General features: G+C 35.0%; 1 protein-coding gene across 1 annotated transcript in view; it reads right to left on the minus strand.

The window, feature by feature from the left end:
- The window catches only part of Rrp46 (exosome complex component Rrp46), a 121,039-nt gene that overhangs the window by 71,774 nt on the left and 21,380 nt on the right, over window positions 1-27,885 (minus strand). The window contains exon 3 of the mRNA XM_090395827.1: window positions 19,257-19,370. Coding sequence (XP_090251953.1) covers window positions 19,257-19,370 — 114 coding nt within the window. The remainder of the gene's footprint in view (window positions 1-19,256; window positions 19,371-27,885) is intronic.

The raw sequence follows: 27,885 nt of genomic DNA on the forward strand, positions 1-27,885 counted from the left end.
TTAACACTATTCAAAGAGAGTGCTGAGGCTTACTTCAACGCCCTAACTTGAATCGAAATGACTGCATATCCTTGTCAAAAATATGGGAAAGTTTAATCCCGATAACACACTAAAAAAAAAAAAAAATTTTTTTTTTTTGTAAATTGAGACCTTTAATCCTTACATTAGTCTAATGTTATCTTTAATTGAATTTATAAATTAAGACTGTTATGTGAAATTGTGAATTAATATCAATAATTTATTCATCACTCTGATGAAATTTACCGCTCTTTAATGCTTAGCAATGTAACATCATGTGGCTCGTTTTACTTTTGAATGATCAACTGCTTGTAAAAAACTGTTCCTATCAAGCCACTGAGGATAGTCTGTTAGTTTTAGACTGAAATATTTGGCAAACATTAAAATATTCTTGGGTTAACATGCTTATAATTCTTAATTCTAAATTCATAGACATCAAGGGATGAATACAAGTTACCTTTGACTTCTACAATTACATGAGGTGCTTAAAGTGGTTACCATTAGCGTCCTCACACCTATTGTTATGGCAAACTACTGCTTGGGCAATGTTGGCTAAAGTGTCCAGTGGGATTGCTGCATGGTACCATGGGTCTCAAACTTATCATGAATATGTGCAATTGTTGGCGTGTTGGAGGTTATGTTGCAAACTCACAAATTTGAAATGGTCTTGTGTTCCTCGAATGACAATCGTGCTTCAGCCATTTTGTTTGAAGGTCCTACCGGTCACATGTTGATGCTAGTATTTTCGCGTGAGTAATGCCATCTTTTGAGAGAACATCATACTACACTTCGTGTGTATAAATTTTTTTGATGGTCTCTATATACTTAGCACAACAGATATCACTGGATCAAAATATCATGGAAGAAAATAAAAGACAAATAATGCTTCAGTGGAAAACATCTGGAAAATTACATCAATATACAAAAGCCAATTACCATTATGGCTGAAAAGGAAAGTTTTTAACTAATGTATTACTCCTATACTGATATATGAACACTAAATGCAAAGGATATTCACAAATTAAGAACACGTTTCAGTATGGATAGGAGTATACTTGGTATCACAAGACTGGATCACCAAAGGAATACATGGATAAGAAATCAAACCAGTCTCTGACATCATAGAAAGATGTGAAACACGTGAAGTGACAATGGGCTGGGCATATTGCTCAAAGCCACAATCAACAATGGACAAAAGATATACTGGTCTGGATTTACAAGAGGAAAAACTACTATAATGCTGACCCAAAATTGCAGTGGATTGAAGATATCAGATTTGTAGGAGTGACATGGGGAAGGAAAGCTGCTGACTGTTCTAACAAGCACAGATAAGAAAGTAATCATTCATATTCATAAGGTTTTGATACAGCCACATTAAAATTATTACTGCTGTGGTCACCTGACTTTCTTGCAGATAAGAAAGTGGAGAAGATCCAGAGGTGCAATCTATAAAATGATGAATGGTGTGTGGAATGCTCATACAGAGCATTCCACACACAAACTTATGTGCTACACAGTTTTGTTGATAAGTGGAAAAGAGGGTGATATGATAAAAATATTAAGTTACTAAAGGAATTTTGCAGGACTGATACAGAAGAAAATTTCTGGCAATTGGCTAGAAGGGAGAAGAACAAGAGATCATCACTGGAAATTGAATAAGATATCAGGACTGGATTTTTCACTTGGAGACTGATGAATGAATGAAATAGATTGCCAGAGTATATTGTAAGTGCTAGGTCAGTGAATATATTCAAGGACAGGTATGATAGGTAGGTATTGTCTGAATAGAATGGGCCTCCATGATGAATTTGAACATTATGGAGATTCTTATGTAGTAATAATAACATTTCTTAACTTCACATGCAAGGTTGCCAAGTTAGAAAGCTATATAAAATGTGAAAGTCCATAGAAAATTATATTAAAACTTTAAGATGAAAATTCTAAAATGGTACATATTGAGTATCCAAAAACCATCAGCAAGTTCATGTTGATTGCCGTGTTTATCCATAATAGGATAAACATGGCAAAGCAATCAACATGCCAGTAATAAGGAAATGTAGAATCAGACACAAAATGAAGATATGACATTAGAACAGGAGAGCCCAACAAGGAAGAGTGATTGCACTGATTGGCTAGTTACATTATTATTGCACAGGTACCTCAATGAAGCCTGAAGATCGATCCATCACTGGAGTCCCAAACTAGGCACACAACGTCTATTGTACCTCTCCTTGAATCCACTGCCAAAGTACCCAAAACTGGCTTTACCAACCAATTCCACTAATTTACTACTCTCACTCATATGTCCAGTCACTCCTACATACTGCCACGTCACTCTTGTGTGTTTTACCCTTTTTCAGCGGTTTCATCTAGGTCTGTGCAGTAAGGATTAAAGGCTAGGCAAAACTCATGTTAAAAGGTTAATGGAGTGAAACAGCACTAGGAAAGGATTAAAAATAGTATTTAATTCTTCTAATATTTCATCTCAGTTACAGAAACATTGTCAGAGTACAAAATGAGATTTGTAACATGTGCACAAAGGCAGCACAAAACTAACTGAAATATGTGGACAAATGACTAGTCTTAACTAGGTGGGGTGCCCTCTATGAACAACTGTTGGTGACCTAGGAAGTAAACTGGGATCTTCAAGTATTAGTGTTTGCCGCATTTTGGGAAGTTTTATGCAACCATATTTATTGAAATTAGTCTAATTTTTAAGAGCAACAACATATTCTAAAAATGTTTTTTTTTCTCTTCTAAATTTACTGCGATGGTCTTTTTCCAATTGATTCTGTTGTGAGCTGTATCCAAAACATAGTCTGCAAGGCCAGATTGACCATAGTCATGACTGCAGGTCTATATTTTTTTTTTATGTTCTTCCATGCAGATGGTAGCTGACCTCCCTGTCTGTCCATAGTAGGCCAACTTGCAGGAACAAGGAACTCTATATACCTGGAAATGAGAGGGAAAAAATCCACATTAATGAATGACACCTTATTTCTAAAAAAAAAAAAGTTTTTCCTCTTGATATCACTGACCTCTTTTCCTTTACTATCCATTCTGGGTATTTCTCTTATGAGAGCTATTTTGAAAAACAAGTTCTTGACTCAGCCCCTCTCAAATCATCTATCTGGTTAAGATATGTAGATATGTTTTCTATTTGGTTTTATGGCCCAGACATATCTTACACTTTTCTCTGTCACCTCAATAGTCTCACCTTAGAATCCAATTTACAATGGAAAAAGGAAACTAATAATAGTCTAGCCTTTCTAGACACGTAAGTCACCCACCCACCTACCTAATGGTAACCTGTCTTTTCAGTATATAGAAAACCCATCCACACAGGCAGATACATTAGCAAACTATCTCATCACCCACATCTCCTCAACAATATAGTGTCATAAAAACACTAACCCATAGAACCTATAACCACTGTTAAAATTGAGATCTCTCTCTCACAGCAGGACTCAATCATATACAACTACACTTTTTTCTCTAATGGCTATAGTTCCCACAGTATCAAAAAAATAAAATAATAATTCTTCCCCCAATCCAAGATCTTCTCTTCAGAAATCTTTCAGAAATACTATCACCATCTTCTATGTATGAGGCATATCAGAAAAAATATCCAGAATCATAAAGAAATACAATCTTTGTATTACTTTCAAGCCCCACTTAAAACTAGCTACACTTATCCACTCCATTAAAGATAAACTCCTTCTACTCTCCATTCCAGGTGTATATAGAACTCCTTGTTCCTGCAAGTTGGCCTACTATGGACAGACATGGAGATCAGCTACCATCTCTGCATGGAAGAACATAAAAAATACACCTGAGTCATGACTATTGTCAATCTGGCCTTGCAGACCATGCTTTGCATGCAGCTCACAGAATCAACTGGAAAAAGATGATAACGCTCCATCACAGCAAATTTAGAAGAGAAAGACTGTTTTTAGAATATGCTGTTGCTCTTAAAAATCAGACTCATTTCAAGAAATACGGTTACATAAAACTTCAGAAAATGTGGGAAACACTAATACTTCGAGATCCCAGTTTACATCCTAAGCCACTGTCAGGTGTCCATTGAGGAGGACTCAAATCTTTTGTCCACATGTTTCAGTTAGTTTTGTGCCTGCCTTTGTGTATGCATGCGTGTTACAAGTCTCATTTTGTACTCTCTGATGATGCTTCTGTTAAGATGACATATTGGAAGAATTAAATACTATTTTTAATCCTTTCCTAGTACTGTTTCAGTCCATTAAATAAACTGAAACAGCAATGAGTTTCATCTTTGTGGTGACCTCCACAAAAAGCTTTTGTAATGGCGACAGAGTTTACTAAACAAGTTTTTCATGTGCACTTTCATAAAGTAGTAAGATTATTATTATTGCATGAGCATATCAGTAGTCCAAAGGTTCACTGTGGGAGACCCAAACTATTCACATAATATCTATTGTACCTCTCCCTGAACCAATTAATAGAAAAAGCACTCGCATTGACTCTGGCAGCCCAATCCATTCATTCACCACTCTCCAAGCACAGCTGGTCTTTACACACCACTGCTAATCACAGTCTTACTCAATTTCCAGGGAATGATCTCTTGTTCTGTCCCCCACCCAAGTGCCAAAATATTTGTTCTGCATCAATCCCAATCCTATTAAATAAATGTTTGACACATTCTCTCTTTTTTTGCCTATCAACCAACTTTTGCAACCCCAAAACCCTCAAATCTATCCTCATAGAGATCATTTACAGACCACTCACCATTGTTTTAGTTACTCGCTTCTCACTTCCTCATCCTCAAGAAACCCAGTGACCAGACCTGAGCACAGTAATTCAAATGTGGCTATATCAAGACCTTACAAAGAGAATGGTAACTTTATCTCTTCGAGTAAAAAGGCTTGTGTTGGCACTTCATGTCAACTTGATAGTATTCATTTATAACACTGAATAATAAAAAAATAATTTGTGTTTATTTAACTTCTTTGCTGATATTTCAATGGTATTATATCCAGCAAATAAGTTAAATATATATTAATTATTTGCATATTATTTTGTGTTGTTTTTTTATCTCTAATTGTTAAAGTGTCCTTCAGTAAACAAGTTTGTAATACTCATAGTGAAGAATTTATGGAGAACACAACACACATGTTAGAATAATTACTTTAGTTATCATTAAGGAAGCAACATTCGAAGTTTCAGCCTCAGTATTGAGGTCATCAAGAAAACATACATATGTACAGGATACAAAAGTAAGATGAATCTAAATGTTGGTTAATCATTTACCATAGCCCGACCTCTGGTGAGGGGAAAAAAAAAAAAAAAAAAAAAAAAAAAAAAAAAACTACATTAAACAATTACTAAAGTCCTCTCGTATTAAGTTTTTTTCTGTTTGGGGTTGTTCTGGATGCTATATGGGTTGAAGATGGGTCCTCCAAATTCTTGGAGTAATTAATCCATCATTCTTGTTCAGATTTGGATGATGTTTCAGCATTTCACAAGCTTCTTTGAATTTTCTTTCAAACCATGTTTTGTTGCAGTGAAGGGAGTTGGTGCCTTTCCAGTTTGGAGTGCGTGGTCTGACAGGCCTATTTCACCATGCAGAGGTATTTAATGTGGCATTTGTGTTCATCTTTTCTAATTAGGATTGTGTGTCCTGTATCCCCTATGTAAGTCAGGTTACAGATACAATGAATTTTGTAGACCCCTGGTTGGGGAAGGTATGGAAGAGGATCTCTGGAAGAGATAAGTAATTTTTTTAATTTTTCCGGGGATTTGAAGGTTGTCTTAATATTGTATTTAAGTAGCGTTCTATTATTTCTGAAATGTCCCCAAATTTATAGCATGGATTTGGCATTCTTGTAATCTTTTTTTGCTTTTAATAGCATTTTTATGGAGGATCTTGTGAACTGTTTTTTTATTGTAGTAATTTTTTACAAACCTGTGGTTAATAATTATCCAAACAGTACTATCAACATAAGCAGCCTGAATGGCAAAGAAATGGAGCTAGCTGAGGAATTGGATAAGTCTAGATCGACATAATAGGGGTGACTGAAACAAAAAAGACAAAAACTGGTGAGATCTTTCTGAGCAATAAATACAAAATGTTATATTCAGGCAATGACAATCAAGGAAAAGAAGGAGTAGCCAGAGTATTCAATACTAAATACAAGGCTAATCTTCTTGAATGGGAGGCAGTCTCAAGCAGAGCAATAATGTGGACAAATATCAGAATGGGGAACTGGATAAGGAGACTTATTTGTGCCTATGGTCCCACGAAAGATTCTACTAAGGTAGAAGTAGAGGAATTTTTTGAGACTTTAGAGAAAGCAACTGACACAATGAAAAAGGAAAAGTTGGTCCTTGTTAGGGATCTAAATAGCAAAGCAGGAAATGATTGTCAGACATCCAAAAATATATTGGGAAAATTTGGAGAAAAGAGCAAAGCTAATAATAATGGCAAATACCTGTTGGATTTTTGCTCAGGACATGGACCGGTTATTACTAACACAATGTTCCAACATAAAAATGTGCAGCACAAATTCACATGGAGATTAGAGGAAAGGAATAAGAAAAGTCTGACTATGTCATTGTTAATAGTGATGTTTTCTCCCTGGTGCAGGACACCAGAGTGTACAGAGGATTTGAAATTGAAGTGATCACTATTTAGTCTTGAGCAGAATAAAATTGAATTTCATTTTGAAAAGTAGAACATTTAAGAAAGTTTTAAAGCGAATAAAAGGCCAGCAACTCTCAGATGTAAACTGTAGACTAAAATACACAAACATGACTGAAGAAAAAATGAAAGAGTTTGAGAACAGGAACCAAACCTTGGAGATTCAGTGGCAAGCCCTGAAGAAAACACTAATTGATTCAGCCAGAGAGGCATGTGGTGAGGTTGTCTGCAAGGATAGAAAAATCAGAACTCCATGGTGGACACGGAAAGTTAAAGAGGCAGTGAAAGAAAAGAAGAAAAGCGTATCAAAAGTTCCTGGCAAATAGATCAGCTTGTGCTCTTAGAGAATACAGAGACAAATGTAAGAAAGCTAAACACTGCATAAAACTAGCTAAAAAAAATTCATGGGAAGACTTCGGTAAGAACATAAAAAATAAATATCAAGAAGATGGCAAGATATTTATGGAAGTTGATGAAGAAGCTCAGAAATGGAGGAAAGAGTGCTGTAAAATGAATTAGAGATGATAAAGGTGACATGAAAACAGCAGAAAAAGATATCCTTGAAGTATGGAATAATTACTTCGAAAAATTGCTAAAGGAAACAGGCAGCGATGGCAGCACAGTGGCAAAAAACACTCAACAGGTATGCAGTCAGGAATACATATCCATACTTGAAGTAGAAAGTCATCAAAAGCCTGAAATGTGGAAAAGCAGCAGGAGTAGATGATATTCGACCAGAAATGCTGAAGTATGGTGGTATAAAAGTCTTACAGTGGCTGCACTGCATAGTTCAGAAGGCTGGACAGAGGGATGAATTCCAGATGATTGGAGTAAAGCTCTCATAGTACCCATATATAAAAAAAAGGAATAAAACCGAATGTGAAAATTATAGAGGTGTTTCTCTGAGTGTTCCTGGTAAGATATGAAAGTATACTTGAGAAACGGTTGAGAAGGATTGTGGAAGAAAAGCTTGGTGAAGAACAAGCTGGATTCAGATCTTCACTTTATGACAAATAGTTGAGAAATCATGGGAATATAACAAAAATTTTATTTAAGTTTTGTAGATCTGGAAAAAGCATATGACAAGGTGCCAAGACAGAAGCTATTCAATATGCTACAGTTATATGGTGTCAATGGGGCATTATATCAAGCAATACTTAGTTTTTATTGAGTTGTAAGTCAGTAGTTAGAATTAAAGGAAGTACATTATCCCCTCTGTTATCCATTATCTATATGGATCACATTACAAGGAAAGTGGTATTAAACCTTATATCAAAATTGGAGATGTTAATCTCAGCTCTTTGCTTTATGCAGATGATGTTATACTTCTTAATAAGTCTGCTACAAGTCTGCAAGATTTCCTGACTAAATTAAATAACTGTTGTAATAGATATGGTATGAGGGTCAGCAATAACAATACAAAGATAATGAAAATAGGCAGAAGCATTGAAAATGTCAACTGCGTTTTGAATGGAGAACCTGTGGAACATGTAAAACATTTCAACTACTTAGACACTATTTTTAGTGAAGATGGTAAAATAAATATGGAAATAAAGAACAGAATCAACAAAGCTGGTATGGTAGGAAGTCAATTGAATAAATTCATATGGAATGGGAGAGAAATCAGTTGGAACACCAAATTAGCTGTATACAAGACAGTGTTCAAACCAGTTTTAACTTATGGATCTGAAACCTGGGTCAGAAGTAAAAGACTTGACCAATATGATATTGCCAATGGCAATATCATATTAAAAACGAGGATATTAGGAAAGAACTTGACATTGTCAGCATCCAGGAATGTGTTAGCAGAACTAATCTCAGGTGAATGGGTGAGGAAAGATTAGCAAAACAAGGGTTCTCTGCCAGGTTGGCAGGAGAAAGTCCCAGAGGAAGATCAAGATATAGGTGGATTGATACAGTAAAAAGTGAATTAGAAGATATAAATATAAGATCTGATAATGTTGGAGTGTTGACAGGTAACAGACTGATTTGGAGGAAAATTGTAGCTAGGAAGTTAGTAATGAAGTAATTTTTCATGTAGTGCTATCATAGTCCACTCATTGAGGGTGTATACAAGGAATTTGATGATGGTTAATAATTTCAAATTCTTGGTTCAGAGTTTGTTCACTGAAGCAAACTGTTGGGGCTTTGTGTTTGAGGGTGCTGATGACTCCTAATTTTTGTGGTGGATGGTGATATGATTTTTTTTTGAGATAGTAGAGAAGCCATCTCACTGGAAAAGGAAAAGTTGGTCCTTGTTGGAGATCTAAACAGCAGAGAATGACTGTCAGACATACAGAAATATTTTGGTAAAATTTGGAGAAAAGAGCAAAGCTAATAATAATGTCAAATACCTGTTGAATCTCTGCTTAGGATATGGACCAGTTATTATTAACACAATGTTCCACCCATAAAAATGTGCATAAATTCACATAGAGAGAAAAGGTAAGGAATGAATAAGAACAGTCTCATTGACTATGTTATTGTTAATAGTGATGTTTTCTCTCTGGTGCAGGATACTAGAGTGTACAGAGGATTTGAAATTCGAAGTGGTCATGGTTTAGTCTTGAGGAGGATAAAATTGAATTTCATATTAAAAAGAACACATAAGATAGTTTTCAAGTGAATAAAAGTTGAGCAGCTCTCAGATGTGAACTGTAGACTAAAATACACAAACATTATTCAAGAAAAATCGAAAGAGTTTGAGAACATTTGAGAGGCATGTGGTGAGATTGTAAGGATAGAAAAATCAGAACTCCATAATGGACTCAGGAAGTTAAAGAGGCAATGAAGGTAAACAAGAAACCATATTAAAAGTTCCTAGAAAGGAAGTCAGCTTGTGCTCTCAGAGAATACAGAGAAAAATATAAGAAATCCGAGTTTTGTAAAAGCTGCTAACAAAAATCATGGGAAGACTTTGGTAAGAACATAGAAAATGAATATCAGGAAGACAGAAAATTATTCCAGAGGCTATTGAAAAACACTCAGAAATAGAGGAAAGAGTATTGTAAAAGGAATCAGAGATGATAAAGGTGACATGTAAACTGAAAATCACTGCTAAATGAAACAAGCAGTGTCAGCATGATGGTAACAACTTACAACAGGAATGCAGTCAGGAATACATATTCATACTTGAAGTAGAAAAAGTCATTAAAAACCTGAAATGTGAAAAGGCAGCTGGAGTAGATGAAATTTGGCCAGAAATACTGAATATGGGAATTACAGAGATAATTTCCATACTGAGTGTTCCTGGTATGATTTATGGAAGTATACTTGAAAAACAGCTAAGAAATATTGTGGAAGTGAAGCTGAATTCAAGCCAAACAGAGGTTGTTAGATCAGGTTTTCACTTTAAGACAAAGAGCTGAAAAATCATGGGAATATAACAAGGATTTGTATTTAAGTTTTGTCGATCTAGAAAAGGCATATGACAAGCTGCCAATAGGAAAGCTCTTCAAAATGCAACAGCTATTATGATGTAAATGGGACATTATATCAAGCAATACATAGATTTGAAGCAGTTGGACTTGAAGGAGGTACAGGAAGATGGGATGAGGTAAAATCAAGGGTGAAAATTATGAAAGAAAATGGTATTAAATCTGATATCAAAAGTGATGATATTAATCCTAGCCCTTTACTTTAGGCAGATGATGTTATACAGTTGACCCCTTGAAACAACACGGAGAGTTAGGGACATGATCCCGCCTGTGCAGTCGAAAATCCATGTATAACTGTTGATCGGAAGCGTTACTGATAACATAAACAGTTGATTAACACATATTTTGTATGTTATATGTATTAAATACTGTATTCTTACAATGAAGTAAGCTAGAGAAAAGAAAATGTTATTAGGAACATCATAAGAAAGAGAAAATACATTTACAGTGCTGTACTGTATTTATCGATACTATAAGATTAGGTCATCTGTTTACAAGATGAATAGTCTGTCTGTCAGTAGCTACGTCAATATTGTATTATATGATACAAAACACTGAAGATGTTATACGTGTCACTAACACTAGACATCAAAAATGAAAAGATAACGTGAAAAAGAAATTCATATTTATTTACAGGTATAATGATTCATGCATTGATAACAAAGAAGCAGCAATATGACTGCTTTATGGTAGCCTAACGTATGTATACGCTAATGAATGAATCATTATAAAATTTTTATTTCATGCTAATTAATTTAACTAAGTAATAACAGTTAATTTTATGCAGTTATGGTTCAATACTGTATCTTGGCATTTTTTTTACATTTCTCTCAACTTCAAATGACACCATGTACAGTCTAAGTATTTGTGTGCATAAGTTTTGAAACGTTTTAACTTTTTTATAATAGATCTGTGTATATTTTATGGTAGTAAATAATAAAATAACTGGTATCTACATATATTTTATTCATTCATGACATACCTAACTTTTTCTTAATTTTTTTTGGATATTTCTTGACTATGTAGTTCATCTGAAAGTTATTTCAAATTGTTGCAAATCTCCAAAAAGTTTCCAAGATATTTATTGAAAAAAAGATCCGTCAATAAGTGGACTTATGCAGTTCAAATGAGTGTTGTTAAAGGGTCAACTGTACTTCTGGATAAATCCTGTACAAGCCTGCAAGATTCCCTGACTAAATTGAATTAACTGTTATAATAAATTTGGTACGAAAATTAGCAATAAAAAGACAAAGAAAATGAAAACAGGCAGAAACATTGATAACATGAACTGTATCCAGATGGTAAACCTATAGAAGAAGTAAAACATTTCAGCTATTTAGGCAGAATTTTTAGTGAAGATGGTAAATTAAATATGGAAATAGACAATGGAATTAGTAAACATTGTATGGTAGGAAGTCAGCTGAATAAATTTATGTGGAATAAGAAAGAAATTAGTCAAAACACTAAATTTGCTATATATAAGATAGTGTTCAAACAAATTTTAACTTATGGATCTGAGAGCAAGTTAGAAATAAAACAACTGATCAATCAAAGACTAGAGACTTCTGATATGAGAATCCTGAGAAAGATCAGAGTGAACAGATGGCATTTATGGCGGGAGGTAAAGATTTTCACTACATAGGGTCATTTTCATTCCAGTATTATGCTAATAATATTCTGTACACCTGTTTGTTATTATTGTTTATTATTGGTTAGTCATTTATATTTCGCAACAAATTTCTCTGTGTCTTCCTATAAACTTTCCCCCATATTATGTCTATTACAATGCACCAACATGTCCAGAGATTATAGGATGACATATATCATCCTATCATCTGTCCCACAGTAATTTATTGGACACAAGTGATACCAAACTATTAAATACTTGGTAATTCATTTGTTTCTAATGAATGCCTCTATTCACATCTATTCTTCTTTACTTAACCCTTTAACTGCTGATTTTATATTCTACTGACATTGTAATAGACATAATATAGGGGAAAGTTTATAGGAAGACACAGAGAAATTTGTTGTGAAATTTCAGAGTATGAAAATCTTAAAAATTTAGCATGGAATGATATTTTTCAAACCAGGGCGGTATAAATTTTGCAAAAAAATTTATAAATAAAATCAATTAAAATTCTTACTGAAGTAAGAAGTCCGGACAGCATCATATACATTCTTGATATACACTTGTTCACTCACAAAAATGGCAATAATAGTGTTTTATAAAATTTGCATAATCAAGGGTGTCCACTTGATTATGCAAATTACACACATTAATTTATGTAGAAATTAATCAAAATATATAAAGAGCACTATTATTTACAACACAGTTATTACTAAGCCTATCAAGTACCAGGGTAAGAAAATCTTAAAAATTTAGCATGGAATGATATTTTTCAAACCAGGGCTGTACACAGAGTCCAATGTCACATTTGGTGCACATATACCGGTTTTCGCAATGCTTCTTCTCTCAAGATTGGTTGGAAAAGACATAACAAACTCGAGCTGCATTCTTCTTCTTCTCAGTAGAAGGTACAAGAGAAGGGAAATGCTTTTCTCTGAGACGCAGTGGTTGATCTCAAAGTGATGGACGTCCTTTCAACCTCCCTCTTGTTCTGGGGATATGGTACTTTTGAATTATTTCACTGATAAGCAAGAGTTGATAGTCTGCTAACTTTGTGTTTTTGCCAAATTTTACATTATAGAGATAGTGGAAATTTAGTATGGTCATATCCAGAAGATGGAAAAATAGTTTTTTGTAATAGCTAGAGAAATGCAAAGTTCTTGAGGTGTGGTGTTTTTCCACTGCTTTAGTTGTGAAGATGGTCTATTATTTGTGGTGAAGGTATGAAACTTGTTTGTTTCGTCAGCTATTGTTGTCATTAGTTCTATGGTAAAAAATTGTTCAAAAATATCTAAAGCTGAAGAATAATAAGTGATATTACCTGTGATTATTCCTGAATTACTGCTATCAAATTCGTGTACACTTGGAGTAAATGCATCATCACGCCACTTGAACAATACATCTTTGGTACGCATTCGCTTACGTACATTCGTATGGAGACTTTCGTCACTATCTTGCTCGCTTGTGACACTTACATCACCAGGATCTTCTTCATCTGAAGTACACAATTCACTTAACTCAGACAATTCTTCTCCCGACTCATTTGTTGTTAACAATTCATCAATTTGATCATCAGTAAGATAACAAGGATATTTACTGGTAGACGCCATATTGTGACATCCCTGAAATCCCCGGAGTCACGTGGTTTATGCATCATGCTGCACCAGTTCAAATTTTTCTCTTTAAATGTCACGCAAGGACAGAAACCCAAGTCAAATAAACTCCGATTAGTTGGCAATAGATGGAGGAATCTACCCATGAAGTTTGAGTATCTTACGACAATTTTTTCCATACTAAAAAATTGTCTGAATATGGGAGGTGCAGCAACTGTACGTTCATATGATGTGTACGTCATCATATGAATGTACAGTAACAAACATCTGTATTTAAGTTTTGTAGATCTGGAAAAGGCAAATGACAAGGTGCCAAGAGAGAAGCTATTCAATACGCTACAGTTATATGGCGTCAATGGGAAATTATATCAAGCAATACTTAGTCTTTATTTGAGTTGTAAGTCAGTAGTTAGAATTGAAAGAAGTACATGAAGATGGTTTGATGTTAAATCTGGTGTCCGACAAGGATGTACATTATCCCATCTGTTATTCATTATCTATATGGATCACATATGAAGGAAAGCAGTATTAAACCTAATATCAAAATTGGAGATGTTAATCTCCAATTTTGATATCATACTTTTTACTTTACTTTAAACTTCTATATAAATCCGCTACAAATCTGCAAGATTCCTTGACTAAATTGAATAACTGTTGCAATAGATATGGTATGAAGATCAGCAATAACAAGCAAAGACAATGGAAATAGACAGAAGCACTGAAAATATCAACCGCATTGTGAACGGAGAACTTATAGAACAAGTAAAACATTTCAGCTACTTAGGCACGATTTTTAGTGAAGATGGTAAATTAAATATGGAAATAAACAACAGAATCAACAAAGCTGGTATGGCAGGAAGTCAATTGAATAAATTTATATGGAATAAGAGAAAAATTGGTCAAAACACTAAATTAGTTATATACAAGACGGTGTTCTAGCCAATTTTGAGTTATGGATCTGAGAGCTGGGTCCGAAGTAAAACACTTGACCAAAGACTAGAGACTGATATGAGAGTCCCAAGAAAGATTGGGGGGGGGGACATGAACAGATGGCATCAATGGCAATATAATATTAAAAATGAGGATATTAGGAAAGAACTTAACATTGTTAGTGTCCAGGAATGTGTTAGCAGAGCTAATCTCAGGTGGTATGGTCACTTAAACAGAATGGGCAAGGAAAGATTAATAAAACAAGTGTTCTCTGCTAGGTTGGCAGGAAAAAGACCCAGAAGAAGACCAAGATATAGGTGGATTGATACAGTAAAAAGTGCCTTAGAAGATAGAAATATAAGATTTGATAATGTTGGAGTCTTGACAGATAACCGACTGATTTGGAGAAAAATTATAGATAGGAAGTTAGTAATAATGTAAAATGTTCAGGTAGTACTATCAAATCATGTACACCCCTTGAGGGTATATGCCAAGAATTTGATGATGATGATGATTATACACAACAATATTTCAGGTAAGAAAATCTGCCCAGAAAAGTGAAAATGCAGGTAAAGTGGTGTTATATTATTATCATCCTAAGACCCCATGGAATCAAAGATTCATCCAGGAGGTCCTTTTACACAGCTTATCATACCTTGCGTTAAACACGTTAAAATTTCTCTGCAGACACAACACTATCAGGCAATGCATTCCAATCAACTCGTCATGCAAAAAACCTTATTTCTCACTCCAGAGATGACCTCTTGTTCTTCCTCAACCCCCCTCCCCCACCATTTTATGAAAATCCTCTTCAATGTCCACTAGAATCTGTAAATTACATCTTCTCAACCTTTCTTCATATTCAACATTCCAGAGATGAGAAACTACCTTAGACAATCACCTCTAGACTCTTTCCAACATCTCTTTGTCTTTTTGAAAACCAGGTAATCAAATCTGTGCACAGTAGTCCATACGTACTTAGACAATGGAACCAGAATCTCCTTACTTCTAAGGAGATTCTGGTTATCAGAGGACACGGATAATTCCCAAAATTAGTTGTGTCCTCTAAATTTCAGATCCTTATCCACCATCACCAAGATCTCTTATTTCCTTCACTTCCAACAATATATCCTCAACAAGCATAAATTCTACATCCCATCTATGTTTCCCAAATTTTAAAATCTCGAATTTCGCAATATTGAACTGGAAACCCCACTCCCATTCACTCAATCTATTCAAGTCTTCTGGTAAGGCCAGAACATCTGCTCTACTCCTCATAGTTTGTCCGAGCCCTTGCATAATTTGCAAACAAGTGAATATCCTTATCCAAATCTTCTCCAATATGATTAACATACAGGTTAAACAGCAATGGCCCTAAAACAGACCTCTGAGATACACCACTAGTGACTTTCCTCTTCTGGGATATTGCCGCCCTATACACAACTTGCTGATACTATCAGCAAGTTGTATAATTGTCATGCAATTGCTGGAATATGGAAGTATAAACATTTTAGCAAAAATAAAAATTTTTAGCAAATAAACAATTGAGGGGGAATGCGACATTATCCAAACAAGACATTCTTATGGGATTTCAATTAGGGCTTTTATGGTAGTTAATAATAGCACACTTCATTATAATGGTGTTCACTAAAGTGAGCATCTAGTATAAATACATATACTGTATTTGTAATTATTCTTCCCCTGAAGATGTAAATAATGCATTAATAGTTAAATATAGATTTAATTTAGTTATTGATATGCATTTTCATTCCATAAATGTACATATTTGAAGTAACCAACACCATCATTATCAAATTCCTGCCATGTACCTTCAACGGGTTGTGTATAGGATATGATAGTACTACATGAAAAATTTACATCATTACTAACTTCCTATCTACAATTTTTCTCCAAATCAGTCTGTTACTTGTCAAGACCCAAACATTATCAGATCTTATATTTCTATCATCTAAGACACTTTGTACTGTGTCAATCCACCTATATCTTGGTCTTCCTTTGGGTCGTTTTCCTGACAACCTGGCACAGAACACTTGTTTTGCTAATCTTTCCTCTCCCATTCTGTTTAAGTGACCATACCACCTGAGATTACATCCAGGAATGCATTAGCTCTGCTAATGCATTCCTGAATGCTGACAATGTCAATTTCTTTCCTAATATCCTCGTTTTTAATATGATATTGCCATTGATACCACTTTCCTTCACAATGTGGTGCATATAGATAATGAATAACAGAGGGGATAATGTACATCCCTGTCTCACACCAGATTTAACATTAAACCACCTTCCTGTACTTCCTTGAATTCTAACTGCTGACTTACAACTCAAATAAAGACAAAGTAATGCTTGATATAATGCCCCACTGCCACCATATAACTGTAACGTATTGAACAGTTTCTCTCTTGGCACCTTGTCACATGCCTTTTCCAGATCTACAAAACTTAAATACAGATCTTAGTTATATTCCTATGATTTTTCAACTATTTGTTGTAAAGTGAAGATCTGATCCTGACAGCCTCTATTTGGCCAGAATCAAGCTTGTTCTTTACTAAGCTTTTCTTCCACAATCCTTCTCAAACGTTTCTCAAGTATACTTGCAAAAATCTTATCAGGAACACTCAGTAAGGAAATACCTCTATAATTCTCATATTCAGTTTTATTTCCTTTTTTATATATGGTTACTATGAGAGCTCTACTCCAATCATCAGGAATTCGTCCCTCTGTCCAAGCCTTCTGAACTCTGCAGTGCAGCCACTGTCAGACTTTTATACCATCATACTTCAGCATTTCTGGTTGAATATCATCTACTCCTGCTGCCTTTCCACATTCAAGCCCTTGATGGCTTTTTCTACTTCAAGAATGGATATGTATTCCTGACTGCATGTCTGGTCAGTGTTGTTTACCGCTGTGCTGTCATCACTGCTTGTTTCATTTAGCAACTTTTTGAAGTAATTACTCCATACTTCAAGTTTTTTTTTTCTCCTGTTTTCATGCCACCTTTATCATCTCTAATTCCTTTTACAGCACTCTTTCCTCCATTCTTAAGCTTCTTCAACAACCTCCAGAATATTTTGCCACCTTCTTGATATTTATTTTCTATATTCTTGCCAAAGTCCTCCCATGACTTTTGTTTAGCTAGTTTTACACACTGTTTAGCTTTCTTACATTTGTCTCTGTATTCTGTAAGAGTAAAAGCTGACTTATTTGCCAGGAACTTTTGATATGCTTTCTTCTTTTCCTTCACTGCCTCTTTAACTTCCTGTGTTCACCATGGAGTTCTGATTTTTCTATCCTTGCAGACAACCTCACCACATGCTTCTCTGGCTGAATCAATCAGTGTTTTCTTAAAGACTTGCCACTGAATCTCCAAAGCTCAGTTTCTGTTCTCAAACTCTTTCATTTTTTCTTCAATAACCTTTGTGTATTTCAGTCTACAGTTTACATCTGAGAGCTACTCAACTTTTATTCGCTTTAAAACTTTCTTACATGTCTTCTTTTCAAAATGAAATTCAATTTTATCCTGCTCAAGACTAAATAGTGATCACTTCAACTTCGAATCCTCTGTACACTCTGGTGTCCAGCACCAGGGAGAAAAAATCACTATCAACAATAACGTAGTCAACGAGACTTTGCTTATTTCTTGCCTCTTCTCTCCATGTGAATTTGTGCACATTTTTATGTTGGAACATGGTGTTAGTAATAACCAGTCCATGTCCTGAGCAGAAGTCCAAAAGGTATTTGCCATAATTATTAGCTTTGCTCTTTTCTCCAAATTTTCCGAAAATATTTTTGTATGCCTCACAATCATTTCCTACTCTGCTATTTAGATCCCCAACAAGGACCAACTTTTCATTTTTTATTGTGTCAGTTGCTTTCTCTAGTCTCAAAAAATTCTCCCATTTCTACCTTAGTAGAGCCTTCTCTGGGACCATAGGCACAAATAAGTCTCATTGTCGAGTTCCCCATTCTCAATGTCCACATCACTCTACTTGAGACTGCCTGCCATTCAAGAAGATTAACCTCGTATTTTGTGTTGAATACTATGGCTACTTCTTCTTTCCCTGATTGTCATTGCCTGAATATAACATTTTGTATCTATTGCTCAGAAAGATCTCACCAGTTTTTGTCTTTTTTGTTTCAGTCACCCCTATTATGTCGATCTGGTACTTATCTAATTCCTCCATTTCTTTGCCATTCAGGCTTCTTATGTTGATAGTACCAATCTTTAACTCTGGTGAAGTTGAGTTGGGGTGTGTTTTCAGATTTGTTCCCAACCAACACATGATCACAAATTAAAAAAATGCAAAATAAAATAGCTGATTAGACTAGACAAATTTATATTTAGAATGTGTAAGAGCTAATGTTAGATGAATGATTATAAAGACAAGCAAATATAAAGTAAACTAGAAAAGACTATCAAAAAATACCCGAAAGATTTTTTTTTTGTTGACACAGGGCATTGATTTGCTATAGGCTTGCACCCTCTTGTGTGTGAGTGAGTGACATAAAAATAAATACGAACTAATTATTCCTAAAGGAATATATATCAGCAATGACTCACCTTTTGGTTTCATAACCAGAAGCTTCTCTACAATATCATTTATACAGATTTCTGTCATATAAAATTAATGATTTTATATGACAGTATTAAATCTTTCATATAAAAGCAATGATAAATATATATGAAATGGACAATAACCATGGAAATAATATGACATCACAGCATAAACACCCACCCACCGATCCATCCATACGGATGAAATATATCAATCAAATTTTTGCTTTGTATCCATGTTATTTCATTTATATTTGAATGTAATTTTAAGGACACACTACATCCATGTTTGAAGTAACATAAAAACAAGGCTAGTAAGGTAATAAACACCAAATGTTGATAATTCATTAAGCTCCTAAAAACGAAAAGTAAACCTTACCAGCAATACCAATTTTGGGTCTATATATGACTTCAACTAATGCTCGGTCAGGCAAAGCTTTTATATGTCGCATTTCTGAGGGTCCATATACTGCTGAGAGAGCCACAGTATCTCCTTAAATATAAAATAAAATCATAAGGAAACAGGAAATTTAGAGCAAATTGATTTCTTCTGCAAGTTAATAAAAGTATCCAATATTCCTTCTAATGTCCATTAAAATTACAAGCATGATAAATTTCATAGAAGTAATAACTGACAGATAGCTTAAGACTGAAGACAGATTGCTGACATGGTTGGTCAAGTGGTTGGTGTATTTGCTCACATTACATTACAAGCATAGTTGTATGTGATTGTTTTTAGATGGTAGATGGATTTCATTGACTGGTTATCATCCCATTGTCCTCACCTTAATTTTCTCCACGAGACGGTTATCAACAATCAGCTTCTTTGCTACTTAGAGACTCATCAATTAATTGGTCATTAACATGGATTCTCCAATTCTTGTTCTACAAATCTCTGTTGTTTACCGTGGAACATAATGGACTGTTCATTTCATTTGATTTTTCCACCAACACTGCATGATGCAACAGTCCAAGGCTGTGTACTTTCACCTACACTCTTTCTCCTATACATTAATAACAATAATTTTCTCTCACTAACTGTGTGAATGGTAAATCCAATCCTGCTTTACCATTCACATTTACAAACCTTGCAATACTCAGATGACTCAAGCTTCAATCTTCTGTTGTCAATATCTTAAACATTGATCTCCTGGCCTTTTGCACGTCTGGCAATTCCCATTTCAAGATCAGTGATTACACGTAGAGACATTCTTGGCTAGTGGCACATTCTCTGATGCTATCACAAGATCCAGTACACCTGAACAAATAGTTACATACATGCTGTATCACAAAATTGTCTCTTAGCAGCTGAATAAATTCTATTTCCTTGATCTGAAATTCCCATAATAATTACTCACCCTGCATTTGTTCTTTGTTGTTTTTGATACACTTGTATCATAATGATGAGAGCTGTATACACATAGACAAAGACTATACAACTCAAACATTTCAACACAAGAATAACACATCATCTTCAGTGACAAGCGAGTATGTAAAAGACAGAATGTTAACAATGGATTATTTAAAAACAATGTGAGTTGTGGGATGGTACAAGGAGCAATGTAATGTTGTGGGCTAGATATAACAATTAATACTTAAATACGCAGAAAACTATTGATGGCTGATAAAAATTACTTTTGGGAGTTGTTTTCATAATATCCAACTATCGGAATAAAGAAAAAACTGAGAAAATAATTAAATTTGTCACTTCTTGGCTGTCAGGCACTGTTAAAAAACTTATACCCCATTATGGGTATAAGTTTTTTAACAGTGTTTTGCCTGTTCTCCCAGAATATATAGTGTTCCTAAAGTACACAAACAAAACATTCCGCTTCGGCAGATAGTTGAAGGAATAGACATCCCTAATTATCACCTAGCCAAAAAATTAGCGTCAACACTCAAGGAGTTGGTAGGTCATTCCCCCTCCTATATAAAGAACACACAACAACTTTATAAACAAAATTAAAAACATAACACTCGGCAAAGATGATTTATTAGTCATTAGTCAGTTTTGACGTTTCCACGCTTTTCACAAATGCCCCAATCAGTGACACAATTCTTCTCCTACAGAACAAATTTCCACCTGACATTATGGCCCTCATTGTCCACATACTACATTCTGGTTACTTTGTGTGGCAAAATAAATTTTACCTCCAAAAAGAAGGTACAGCCACAGGCTCTCCAACCCCCCCACCCCCCCCAATTGCTAACTTTTATACGGAAGCTTTTGAGTAAAGTGCTCTTGATTCCTTTACTCTAAAACCTAGTGTGGCTTAGATACGTTGATGATGTTTTCATTATCTAGCCACATGGTCGACAAACATTAAACACATTCCTTAGCCACCTGAACAAACAACATGAACGCATACAATTTACTATCGAAATTGAAAATCCGAACTTGCTCCCATTCCTGGATACACACGTCTTCCCTCAGACAGTCTATCCTTCACAGTTTACCACAAATTGACACATACTGGCCAATATATACATGCTAACTCATATCACCACCCATTGAAAAAATTTGGAGTCATTAACTCCAAACTATAACAATTTGCTCTAATCAACAAGTTCTTAAATGAGAATTAAAGATTATTAGCAACACATTTATAAATAATGACTATAACATAAGTACTGTTAATAAAGTTCTTCATAAAACTTCATCAAAAAAGAATATAGATTACAGTAAAACCATAGCCATCCCATACATTAAAGGGTTATCAGAAAAAATCATTAGAATCCTACACCATTACAATCTCAATGCCACTTTAAAGCCACCTATAAAATTAAAAAACATATTCAACAACTCTAAGGATCCTCTCCTCTCATTGGCATATCCTAGAATTTATTGCATCTACTGCACCTGTAACTTAACTTATATTGGTGAAACTGGACATACAATCCCTATACATAAAAAAGAACACAAAAGACACATTAAATATAACAATTTTGGTGAAGCAGGCCGCTCAGATCATGCTCTCGATACCCTACACCAAATTGATTGGAAAAGTACCTGCTCTTTACATCATACAAAAACCCTGGTATGAAAGAAAATTTAAAGAATCCTGTGAAATTCTGATTAACCACCCAAATCTCAACAATAATGGTGGCATAAAAATTCCAAGAATTTGGAATTTTTATGCCACCATTATTGTTGAGATTGGAGAGTTTTTATGCCACCACTTAGGCTAAGATATTTAGCCTAAGATACTAAGTAGGCTAGCATACTTTAGGACTTTAAGCAATTTTCAGCTTTCATTGGAAATTATTCCATACCAATTGGTTGAAACGTATATGTATAATCACATGCATGTTGCTCTCCAGCCCAATTTAATTTTGTAACTTAATAGATAATAATAATAATAGGACTCTAGCTTTGATGTAGTAAAGGTTTTTTCCCACCAATTGATGTAATGGTTGATCAGTAACTTTAGCAAAATATGTAAAGCAGCTTGTTTCTGTATATATATATATATATATGTGTGTGTGCTCGAGATGATGACCTTGATATGAAGGTCGAGTGTTCATTTTGTTTTATATTAAACTAAAGTTTTGCTCTAACATGGTAGTTGTCTCCATAATTTTCCATAATGTATAGAATGTTAACCATGGATTATTTAAAAACAATGTGAGTTGTGGGATGGTACAAGGAGAAATGTAATGTTGGGCTAGATGTAACTATTAATATGTAAATAGGTGGAAAACTATTGATGGCTGATAAAAATGACTCCCAGATTTTTGGCAAGGAGAAGAAGTCATTGCAATTTAAATTAGAATGATGTAGTAAGGTTTCTGCACTTACTTTACATAAACATTTGAATTTGATGCAACATGAGTGAACTGGCATGTTCTAGACCAAATTGATCATTAAAGATGTGTGACTGGTGTTTTTTCACAGAATGTCCAGTGTTTGTCCAAAGTAGGAGAGGCAGACAAGGAATCTAGTAAATATCAGGGAGGACAAGAACACACTGTTCATCTTTAGAATAAGGTAGCCATAAGCAGAGATTATTGAGAGGAAAAAATGTTGGCACTAGGCTTGTACCTCTTGATGATTTTGAAATCATTTCAGAGATACCTGAAGTGGTATCACAGCTGTGGGATTAGATGGTATATCAGCTGGTTTTTTGCAAGACCGTGCAAGGGGTCTGGCAATGCCTCTGACTAGGCTATTTAAGTCTCAAGCTCTGGTAGAGTTCAAAGGGAAAGAGGGCAAAATAATTCCTTTACATAAGGGAAGTTCTAAGACTGAAGTAGCAAATTATAGACCAATCAGTATCTCAGACATGGTAGTAAAAGTACTGGAAAAATTGGTCAAAAAGAGAATTCAAGAATGGTTGGATAAAAATATGATAATGTATAAAGGACAACAAGGCTTTGTGAAGGGTCTGCTTGCCATAGTAATTTACTAATCTTTGAAGGTGCCTATGGCATGACTATAAACAAATTCACGATAACCAGTAATTCACTTTAATGAAATGAAAGTACAGATATTCCATACTGAAAATAACAGTATACCATTAGAGCACATAGAAACAAACAAATTCAACTGCTTGTTCTATGCGCTGACGATGTACTTTCATTTCATTAAAGTTAATTACTGTGGTTATCATGTAATTTACTGCAATTTACTCATCATCATCAAATTCCTGCCATGTACCTTCAAGGGGGTGTACAGGATATGATAGTACTACATGAAAAATTACTTCATTACTAACTTCCTAGCTACCATTTTCCTCCAAATCAGTCTGTTACCTGTCAACACTCCAACATTATCAGATCTTATATTTCTATCTTCTAATGCACTTTTTACTGTATCAAATCCACCTATATCTTGATCTTCCTCGGGGTCTTTCTCCTGCCAACCTGACAGAGAACACTTGTTTTGCTAATCTTTCTTCGCCCATTCTGTTTAAGTGACCATACCACCTGAGATTAGCTCTGCTAACACATTCCTGGATGTTGACAATGTCAAGTTCTTTCCTAATATCCTCGTTCTTAATATGATACTGCCATTGATACCATCTGTTCGTATCCCTAATCTTTCTCAGAAGTCTCATATCTGCAGTTTCTAGTCTTTAGGCAAGTGTTTTACTTCTGATCCAGCTCTCAGATCCATAAGTTAAAACTGGTTTGAACACTGTCATGTATACAGCTAATTTAGTGTTCTGACTAATTTCTCTATTATTCCATATGAATTTATTCAATTGACTTCCTACCATACCAGCTTTGTTGATTCTGTTCTTTATTTCGATATTTAATTTACCATCTTCACTAAAAATCATGTGCCTAAGTAGCTGAAATGTTTTAATAGTTCCACAGGTTCTCCATTCAAAATGCAGTTGACATTTTCAATGCTTCTGCCTATTTTCATTATCTTTGTGTTGTTACTGCTGACCTTCATACCATATCTATTACAACAGTTATTCAATTTAGTCAGGGAACCTTGCAGACTTGTAGCGGACTTATTAAGAAATATAACATCATCCGCATAAAGCAAACGGCTGAGATTAACATCTTAAATTTTGATATCAGGTTTAATACCACTTTCTTTCATAATGTGATCCATATAGATAATGAATAACAGAGGGGGATAATGTACATCCTTGTCTGACACCAGATTTAAGATTAAACCAATTTCCTGTACTTCCTTCAATTCTCACTGCTGCCTTTCAACTCAAATAAAGACTATGTATTGCTTGATATAATGCCCCATTGACACCATATAACTGTAGTGTATTGAATAGCTTCTACCTTGTCATATGCCTTTTCCAGATCTACCAAACTTAAATACAGATCTTTGTTATATTCCCATGATTTCTCAACTATTTGTCATAAAGTGAAGATCTGATCCTGACAGCCTCTATTTGGCCTGAATCCAGCTCGTTCTTCACCAAGCTTTTCTTCCACAATCCTTCTCAACCGTTTCTCAAGTATACTTGCATATATCTTACCAGGAACACTCAGTAGAGAAATACCTCTGTAATTTTCATATTCAGTTTTATTTCTCTTTTTATATATGGGTACCATGAGAGCTTTACTCCAATCAGACAGTGGTTTTTTGCAACTGTCCTATCAGCACTGCTTGTTTCATTTAGCAATTTTTCGAAGTAATTACTTTATACTTCAAGGGTATCGTTTTCTGCTGTTTTCATGTCACCTTTATCATCTCTAATTCCTTTTACAGCACTCTTTTCTGCTTTCTGAGCTTCTTCAACAACCTCCAGAATATCTTGCCACCTTCTTGATATTTATTTTCTATGTTCTGGGAAGACCAAAGTCTTCCCATGACTTTTATTTAGCTAGTTTTACACACTGTTTAGCTTTCTTACATTTGTCTCTGTATTCTCTTAAGAGCACAAGCTGACTTATTTGTCAGGAACTTTTGATATGCTTTCTTCTTTTCCTTCACTGCCTCTTTAACTTTGTGTGTCAACCATGGAGTTCTGATTTTTCTATCCTTGCAGACAACCTCACCATATGCCTCTCTGGCTGAATGAATCAGTGTTTTCTTCAGGGCTTGCCACTGAATCTCCAAGGATTGGTTCCTGTTCTCAAATGCTTTAATTTTTTCTTCAATAATCTTTGTGTATTTTAGTCTACAGTTCGCATCTGAGAGCTGCACACCTTTTATTCACCTTTAAAACTTTCTTAAATGTTCTGTTTTCAAAATGAAATTCAGTTTTATCCTGCTCAAGACTAAATAGTGTTCACTTCCAATTTCAAATCCTCTGGTGCTAAAGAGAAAACATCACTATCGACAATAACATGGTCAATGAGACTTTTCTTATTCCTTGCCTCTTCTCTCCATGTGAATTTGTGCACATTTGCATGTTGGAATATGGTGTTAGTAATAACCAGTCCATGTCCTGAGCAGAAATCCAACAGTTATTTGCCATTATTATTAGCTTTGCTCTTTTCTCCAAATTATCCCAATATATTTTTGTATTTCTGACAATCATTTCCTACTCTGCTATTTAGATCCCCCAACAAGGACCAGCTTTTCCTTTTTCTTTGTGTCAGCTGCTTTCTCTAAAGCCTCAAAAAATTCCTCCACTTCTACCTTAGTAGAACCTTCTGTGGGACCATAGGCACAAATAAGTCTCATTGTCCAGTTCCCAATTCTGATATCTACCCACATCACTCTAATTGAGACTGCCTGCCATTCAAGATTAGGCTCATATTTAGTATTGAATACTATTGCCACTCCTTTTCCTTGAATGTCATTGCCTGAATATAACATTTTGTATTTATTGCTCAGAAAGATCTCACCAGTTTTTGTCTTTTTTTTTTCAGTTACCCCTATTATGTTGATCTGGTACTTATCTAATTCCTCAGCTACCTCCATTTCTTTTCCATTCAGGCTTCTTATGTTGAGAGTACCGATCTTAACTATGGCGATGTTGAGTTGGGGGTGTTTTCAGATTTGTTCCAGTAGCTGACTTTTCACTGTTTGCCCTGGTTCCCTGGGGAACCCAATGAGGGCCTTTTTAACCGGGCAATGTTCCAGCCGGCATGGAATTCTGTCATGTTGTACCATCATTTTGTATTTTGGTTTAAGCCAATAAGAATACAATTTGGTTGGCTAAATCCCAAATTGCCAGCTCATCCTCATCCGTTCAGTATCCAGATCATTAGTCAGAAGCCTTGGTCAGTTCTCCACATTCCTTTAAAGGCTATGTAGAGGTTTCTTCTCAATTATATAGCTTTGACCCTTAAGCACAATTGTAATTTACTGTCTTTTTATAATAGAGTAACAGCAGAAAGGAAACGACTACACAATGATTCTGCTGGATTTTGCAGAATACCACATGGAACTCTGTTATGCAAATTAGAAAAAATGAGGACGGATATGACACTGGTGAAGTGAATAAGAGGGTGGCTGCTGGACAGATATCAAAAAGTGGTATATGGAGGGTCAGAATCAAGGGGGGAAAAATGACTAGTGGTGTGCCATGAGGTTCTGTGCTGGGACCACTGCTGTTTAATTTGTACATAAATGATATAGGAAATAACCTGAAAGGAAATATTCAGTTGTTTGCTGCTGATGCAAAATTAGGTAGAGTAATAGTTATAATCAAGGCAATGTAGAGAGCTTGCAGGATGACTTAAATATTACAATTGTATCTAAATATTATTTAGATAATATTTAAATACAATTGAATACCACAATTGAAATAAAACACAGGAATAATTTATATGAATAAGAGAGAAAAATATAAGAGAAAGCCCTGTTACATACACCAAATTCAACTAATAAGGACTGCCTTGAAGAACTGACTGGCTGCCATAGAGTACATGTGATAGTTAGGTGTGCGATGAACTTCATTGCTTGGTGTGAGACCACTACTCCATTTATTGGAGAGATCTGAAGTGGTTTGAAAAAAGTTCCACATTTGGTCTCTAGAGTATGGTTTCTGGACTATGTAAAAAATACAAAAAATAAAAAATAAAAACAAGGTGGATATTTATGGATAAATATATAATAAGCTGTGTATCATATTGATGGTACTTTACTCCAGGAAATTAATGAAGTTTGAGATTTTGGGGCGAGAGTTAAAGTTTAAAGGGATATATTGCTCAGGTTGCTTATACAGCCCATAAGCTTACTTAGCTATTGAAGGACCCATTAACAAGTAGAGATAAGGAAGTTGTTATTCCTCTTTATAAGGCATTGATATGTCCACATCTCGATTACTCTGTTCAAGTCTAGTCTCCTAGGTTTCTTGGGAATGAGGAAGAGGTAGAGAAGATTCAGAGGCAAGCAACCAAGATGGTGAGTTGTCTATGGAATGTTCCCTATGAGAATAGATTGAGGGTTTGTGGATTGCAGAAGTTGGTTGGTTGATAGGCAAAAAAGAGAGGAGGATATTTATGTTATTTGAAAGATTTTATAGGATTGATACAGTGGAAATGTTTCAGCACTTGGCTAGAGGGCCAGAGCAAGGGGTTATCCCTAGAAGTTGAATAAAGGTGTGGCTGGTAAGGGTGTGAAGACTAGATTTTTTGCT

This window comes from Typopeltis vanoorti, chromosome 7 (assembly GCF_054136105.1).
Source record: "Typopeltis vanoorti isolate ZY-2024b chromosome 7, IOZ_Tvanoo_1.0, whole genome shotgun sequence".
NCBI classification, from domain to species: Eukaryota; Metazoa; Arthropoda; class Arachnida; order Uropygi; family Thelyphonidae; genus Typopeltis; species Typopeltis vanoorti.